The sequence below is a fragment of the Centruroides sculpturatus genome, unplaced genomic scaffold, assembly GCF_000671375.1.
Source record: "Centruroides sculpturatus isolate CEXI.00-Female unplaced genomic scaffold, Cexi_2.0 scaffold1221, whole genome shotgun sequence".
Classification (NCBI taxonomy): Eukaryota; Metazoa; Arthropoda; class Arachnida; order Scorpiones; family Buthidae; genus Centruroides; species Centruroides sculpturatus.
Genome location: NW_019385558.1, coordinates 219,685 through 227,485, shown reverse-complemented (window position 1 = coordinate 227,485; position 7,801 = coordinate 219,685). Strand labels below are relative to the sequence as shown.

Sequence of the window (7,801 nt, the reverse complement as noted above, 5' to 3'; positions counted from 1 at the left end):
TGTGTATGATCGCTAGGCGACCGATTAGCCGGCTGTATCGAACAGCCATACGTACGCGCGGGAAATAAATGCCTTCCGGGAGGACTTTTATGGGGAACTGGCCTCCTATTCAGTCGTTATAGGCAAGGAGAAAACCCGGAAAACTCCAAGCAGCCAGCCTGTCCGACCGTGGCGCGAACCCACGACGAACCTCCCAGTCTTTAGGGTCTGGTTACCACTACGATGAGCGGCAACGGAGACCACTCGCCCACATACAACAATCGTCAGAGATGTTTCGTTTATTTCAATGTTTATTTACGGAACAAATTTAACTATTAAATTTCGAATTAGGCTTATTATTTTAGTAATCTTATATAAACATTTATATTAAAATTTTCAAATATATTAAAATTATAAATTTATAATAGTGGATAAATACCTGAGTTATTAAACTTAATTCTTATTATTTACCTTTAACCTTCATCAAAGTCAAAATGTCTCTCGATCGCCTGCTGAACATAGGAGTGATCAAACCTATTGACTGTGTCGAATGGGCAGCTCCCATTATAGCAATTACGACCTAAAGGTTCGTCACTACTGTGAGTAAAGTACTCAACTGATCTCTACAACGCTGTCACGCTCAATCAGCACCCTTTACCACTTACAGAAGGCATATTATCCACGCTCAATGGTGGTCGAATATGCTCACAAATAGACTTTTCTGACATCTATTTTCAAGTGGAATTGGAAGATATACCCAAGAAACTCTGCAATATTGCAACATACCGCAAATTTTACGAATTCCAACGTCTTCCATTCGGAGTGAAGACGGCTTCAGTCATTTGCCTATCGATCATTGACATCGTGATCTCGGAACTATCATTCGCCTTTGCATATCTAGACGATATAGCTTTCGTTAGCGGCAAGGTGGACGATCGTCATCGACATCTCCCCGAAATGTTCCGATGCATCCATAACTTTGGGTTCCGAATCTGACCGGAGAAGCGCGCATTCTTCAAGGATTCCACGAAATACTTAGGCTACATCGTCGAGAAGAGCGGACGCCACCCGAACTCTTCTAAGGTCGACTCTATCATCGATATGCCGTCACCGACAGACCTATCCACGTAAAATATTAACAATCCTTCTTCCATAACATGTGTCAAATTCGCCATTCATTAGACAATTTACTCCAGAAGGATCGAAAGTGGTAGTGGTCAAACAAGTGCCAACGGCCCTTTGAGCATATCAAGGACATTCTCAAGTCAAATTTACTTCTCACGCACTATAATCCGATGCTCGATATCATTGTAGCAGCCGACGCGTCAAGCCTAGGGCTTGATGCCTTCATCCAACACCGCCTGCCCGACGTATTAAACAAGGCAATCGCTCACTCTTCTCTCGTTCTCGCTCCAGCGACAAGAACTATTGTCAAATCGAAAAACAAGATTTTTCACTCATTTTCGCCGTTAACAACTTCCACAAGATGATTTACGGAAGACCTTTTACGCTGCTCACGGATCACAAACTTCCCCTTGCTATCTTCGCCAACAAGAAAAGTATTCTGAATCTCACCGAAAACCATTTGCAGCGCTGGATAACGACTCTTCTTGGATACAACTTCGACACTTACTATCGGAAAACTACGAAATTCCAGCAGGCTCGTAATCCTAGAAAACACAGTGTGAAGTTAATATATTTTGTAAAACTAAAAGTATGAGAAACGATGTTACGGTGACAGATTGAAATACACCATAACTGCACGCGCCCTTTCTATTTTTATGACAAAATTTATAAAGCGAATTTTTTAAAATTTACGTGTGTCATAAATTTAGGTTTACTCACCTGTGTTACTTGTAGAATTTAAGTGATCTGAATTTAAAGCGACTAAGTTTTAATGAAAATAAGAAGCTTCATTAATGATTTTTTNGATCCGAATTTAAAGCGACTAAGTTTTAATAGAAATAAAATGCTTCATTAATAAATCTTTATAATACTGAAAATCTTAAAGTAAACTTTATCAAATTTATATCAGCAAAATTTTATTTTGTGACGTTAATAACTTAAATGCTTTATATAACATCGTCACCTCTACGTTGGTTGATATGATGAAGTTGAATCTTGCTTTACAGTTTCGGAACTAAAAACTGTTTATTAAACTCTTATTACACCATTTGTTTAGTTATTTATTTATAATAAATCATATTTACAATTATGTTATTACAAATTTATTATTATTTATTTTATATTTATTGAAATTGAAATTTCTTAAAACTATAATATCCTATATTAAATTCGTTTATTTTCTAATATTCTGAATTAAGTGAAAATATTAAAAAAACTAAATTTTATTTTAATTAAAATAATATTAAAACGAATTAAATTTAAAAATTATTTTAAATCGAATTTTTTAGAATTAGGTCAGCCACGTGTAAGTAACAGTTGTTCGTTAGTAACTGTTTTTACATATCTCCGACCTACATTTAATTTGCATTCATAAAAGTAATGTTTAATTATTCGAATAAATGTAATTTTTAATATTTAAATTATATTATTAAAACATAAAGTATTCCCAAAATATCAACGGAAATTCATGCTTTTCCTATAATTTTAGTACCAAATATTATTAATTACTATTTATGATATTTGATAATCTGTAATTATAAATATATTTATATCCTGTTTTTTACATTCACAGCTAAAAAAATATATTCCAGTGTGTAAGCAAATCATCTTGTATCACTATTCTTAGGTATTTTCTGGAAAACTTAATTGTTAACTTAGGTTTTTTTACGTTGACATTTAAATAAACCAGAGCGACTCTTGTGTTAAAATTTGAATTCCCATGCCCTGTAGATGGATTTAAATGTTTCAAACTACTTGAATATTAATGTCATCTTTCATTAATGTAATTATTTTTTGAAAATACTTATGTACTTTATTTTAACATAATTTGCAGTCTAGCACATCATCAATGGCGCCACAATCATACCTCTGTATGATTGTGGCGCCAGTAATGACGTGGCTTCAAACAAATATTCCAGGTGTTTCTGTTTTGACTATGTTGATTTACTAAACAAAACCAGCAACCTAATTAAGAATAAAGCTTATATTTTACTAATTTCATAAAAATAATTAAATTCAAATTTTAGAAATGATAAAGATTTTATATTAGGTGAAATATTTCTTATGAAAAAATGTCTGAGATATTAAAATTTTTATTTATGTGCAGGGATCAAATGTTACTTATTTCAAAAGCTTAAACCTGATCTTAACTGTAAATTATATCATTATACGTGTTTAATATACTTTACATAAAAACTATCTGTTTATTATGTTTACCAAATTTATTGATGTAATATTGTGAAGACCACCATTCCCCCTAAGTTGTTGTTACTATATATATATATATATATATAGTATTCACAAATACATATATATATATATGTATTTGTGAATTTGTTATTTACGTATTTACTTTTTCTATATAATCTTAGTTTAGCCACTTTGTTGTCACTTTAATTAATTAGTTATAGATTTTATTGTATTTAAACATTATAATTATTTTATGTCCTTTTCTTTTGAACCCACATCTTGAAGATACCAAGATTGTTTATAAATGGATCATAGTGTAAGAAGAAATTTGTTTATTTTCCCGATTCTAGGGACTTCCCTACAGAATTTCCAATAATATCAACTTTTATATTATTGCCCCCCTACCGATCATAGCGGAGATTGAACATCGTTTCAAGAAGGCACAACAGTACAGTAACCAAAACAATTGATAAATAATGATGTGATTTGTCAGTGATGACATCCGTGAAGTCGGCGCTATCATTATATAAAGTCAAGAAACTAGTTAAAACAGTTTTGCTTCTGTAATGACTGAGCTCAAAAGTCAAATCAATACGATAGTAAGCCATATCATAACTCTCCTGCACTGAAAAGCATATAAAAGAGGCACAAATCCAGACACAGACAAAGCTCCTCGGCAGACAACGGTAAAAAACACCGGCCTCAACGAACCATCCCATACAAGGAAGGTATCAACGGCGGACATCAACAGTAGACTTGAGTAGATCCGTCCCGCCATAATCGCAAGGAAATTTTGACTAAAAGCGAACGTCATTTACCGGCAGACATCAGTGAAGGACCAGGCAAAAGGGAAGAAAAAACTAGATCAGGAGACTGAATGAACTTAAAAGAAAAGACGGCTATCTTTTTCCTGGTATGTTGTAGTTCGGATACCCTCCTGTTAGGCAGCCCCCTCGTTTTATAGATAGAAATAGGCTGATTTCTTGAATTGGATTTCAAGAATGCTACCCAGAACTTAATTTTTGATAATAAACTCTTGTTATTTGTATTTGACTTTGCATTCATCCTCCTGAGAAGCTCATTCCCGGACTTCGGAGTGACTATTACCCTCGCGCCTTAACTATCGGGTTTTGACTGAATCGGCGGTGTGTCTGACACTTGGTGGCAGGACCCTACCCCAATCTAACGTAAACTAACTTTTGACGGCCTCTGGTCCCGAAAATATGTTTTTTCAATTTTAGAAAACCTTATAAATTATTTATATGCTTTTACAATACTGTAGTTTAATTTATGAATTATTAGAACAAATGCTTATATAAGTTGAGTATACTTTTACAAATTGCCCATTTGTGACGGTGTTGTCACAATTGTTTAACATTTCAAATAGGTCATGGGTGGGACTAAATGACGGATTGGCCAAGTGAAGTTTTTCGAGTTTATTTTCACGAGTATAACATGTAACAAAAGCCACAACTTACGGTATTATGGTGTAAGCTAATTTAAAGTTCTCTCGTTCAGTTCTGTAACACAGAATTGTGAAAGTGCTTCTAATTGTTTCAGCAAGTTTTTCATCGTCTGCTATACAGTTTACATTTTGGAACCAATTCGAATAGCATATTCTCTATATTTTATTAATAAATTACCGCTATTTCGTTTGATGAAACACTATCATCTACCTTTCTTGTTTTTTACATTTATATTTATCTGTTGTTTTCATCAGTTATATACTAAAATTTTCAAATACCTCATTAAATTCTTGTATTCTTTACATACGAATGATTTTTTAACATGATGTTATAATTTTTTCCAGGAATGTAGCTTCGATGTTTGGAAATTTATAATACTCCCCTGAGAGATAAAAATTTACAGATTTCTCTACCACTTTTATCTCTTTGTATATGTATTCTGCAAGAAACGGACGGTGAATGTAGTGAAGCAGTATTTTACCAGGGAAAGTTCAGTTTATGCTCCAAGCAAATAGATCCATCAATATGCGGGATGGATTTAATAAGGTGATTGTTAATATGGCTTTAAAGTTGATAGAAGTGGTAGCCTTTTGCACACCAGGAAAGGTGCGTAGTGGGCAACCGTAAGTGGGAAAACGTACAAGTAGCTGTGCAAATTTTATTAAAGAGTGCAAGGATAAGTTTGCGTAAAGTCCTTAAAGTTCACGTGTATAATAAATAAATATTTTTTTAGTTGAATAAATATATTTAAATACTTAGAAAACAATTGAAACTTACTACCGGTGATTTAGATTAAATATAAAACATATTCTGTGTAGGTACGTCAAGCATAACCACCGGAAACGTAATAATACTTAAACAGGAAGAGCACCATCCACGTAAATAATTGAAGTAATTTCATTGGATTCGAAACTGAAAATACCATCTGCAATGTCAAAATTTTGGATTGACAGGTAGGAGGAGAAACAGCATTACTCAACATAGAACTTAGCTATAAAGAGGCATGGAAAACGGTTGTTCAAGCATATTTCGGCGAGCAAGAAACAGAAAGCAACATGAAAACCATTCTCTTTCTCGTGGTTCTTATCGGTAAGTTAACAATTTATAATAACATTTATATTTATAAATTGATAATTTAGTAGTTAGTCTTGAATGTTTAAACTTCAATTTTATAGTGTTTTCTTATATTCTACGTGATATTTCTAAAATGTTACTTGTTTTCAACAAGTTAAATGAATTAAATTTATTTCACTTACTATTGTAAATGTTTTGTGAACTTTTATATTAAATATATGTGAAATTTGTTAATTTGACAAAAATAATTTTTGTTTATTATACTTTATTTATTTACTTAAGGAATTGCGACCGTAGAAAACAGCAAAGCGTCGAAGAATGAAATGAAAAAAGATGTTTCGTTTGCTGCAGGAATGCAATTCGAACGAATAGTTGAAGAAGAGGTTTCAAAACGACTCGGTCAGTTGCAATGGCCGTCATCTTCCTCAAATGGCGTTCTTGTTTTCGTAGGTGATACAGTGCAGTTTGTAAGTGACATTGTCCCAGACAACTTTAATTATACTACTGTCCGACTTGTGGCTGATATTTTAAGGAATATTGATATCTATAATTTGACAACGTGTATCCTCAATGAGGTTAGTTTATCGTATTTTATTATTTTAACATAATTCTGTACTATTGTGACTTTTGTTTCTTGCAAATATTCATTTTTCTAATCCATATATTATTCACAAATGAATTAAATATTTAAGTACTTTTAGTTACGTATGGCGTTTCATTTCCTCGCATTAAATCAATTTCGTAATATTTTAATGCTACGTCATATGTTTTTTTTTTTTAATTAAAGTAATAAAAATGTTTCTTTTTTCTCACGTCGACTCAAGTTGTTTATAAAAATAAGCTATTCATTAATGATTAAAATGATCGTACGTCTGTTTGTCTGTCTTCTTAGATAATTATGGCATTTATATTATGATTCTTCTCCTCGTTCTTTTACATTATCTATTTGTATTTTTATTTTTCTTGACTGCGTCGTGTTACTCGATTTAATTTTTTTTCTTTATTAGACAAATAAATGAATAAATATTAAAATTTTTAGATTAACATTTTAATTAGTTTAACATTATTATTTTCATTAAATTTTTAGTTTGTTAAAAAGTTCTTAGCGAAAGAGAAACTATCAATTATATAAATTAATTTTTAATTATTAGTCTAATTATGTTTGAAAAAGGATTGACGTTTAGCATTTACGACTATTCTTTTTTCAGCTTGGAAGTGATTTGGAGAAATGCTTAAGGGAACTTGAAGTACTTGGCTTGAACGTTAGTTACATTGCAAGGGAAATTAATAAATTACTTTCTGGACCGGATGCTCGTGAGGAAAGTTGCTCCTCATGTGGTGGTGGCCAAACTCCAGGGTTTACTCCGTCAGCTAATATGGATTACTGCAACCTTATCGGTAACCTTACGGATAATTTAGAGTGCATCCTCCACGAGCTTGGTAAACTCAAATGTCAACAATATCTGAGCGAACAATATAAGCCATTAGTGGATTGCGTTGGACAATTCATCGGAAGTCTTCCTAAAGACGAAACAAACCAAACTAGATGTCTGATGATTTTCGATGAGGCTACCAACATTTTAACAAATATTGGAGGTGGGATACGAGGTAAAAACTGCAAGGTCGGAATTTAAACATCATTTAGAGCTTGACCACGTATCTAAATCATGTATAATGCGACAACGAATATAATCAATGAATATCATAAATATATTCTAATAAAAAATAATTAAATCATTAATTTAAATTTAAATCAATGTCATGATTATTATAAAATTTAAACAATGTAGTATGAACAATTAAGAAAATAAAATCGATAGCATGCAAACTTGGTACTTATTCTATATTATTTATTTTAAAAAACAGCACTCATTCGCTATTTCTTCGTCTCGTCTTAACATTTATGACTAATCGTAACATCTTTAATTATACACGTGATGTCCAGAAAAATTGCATTACGTTTGTAT

At 32.2% G+C, this 7,801-nt stretch overlaps 1 protein-coding gene across 1 annotated transcript; it reads left to right on the top strand.

Annotated features, from left to right (window-relative positions):
• Positions 1 to 5,285: 5,285 nt before the first annotated feature.
• On the top strand, positions 5,286 to 7,468 carry LOC111640124. Its single transcript, XM_023386124.1, has 4 exons — positions 5,286 to 5,366; positions 5,714 to 5,849; positions 6,117 to 6,409; positions 7,043 to 7,468. Exons 1-4 carry the CDS (start codon positions 5,286 to 5,288, stop codon positions 7,466 to 7,468), a joined length of 936 nt encoding a protein of 311 aa, XP_023241892.1.
• Positions 7,469 to 7,801: the final 333 nt, after the last annotated feature.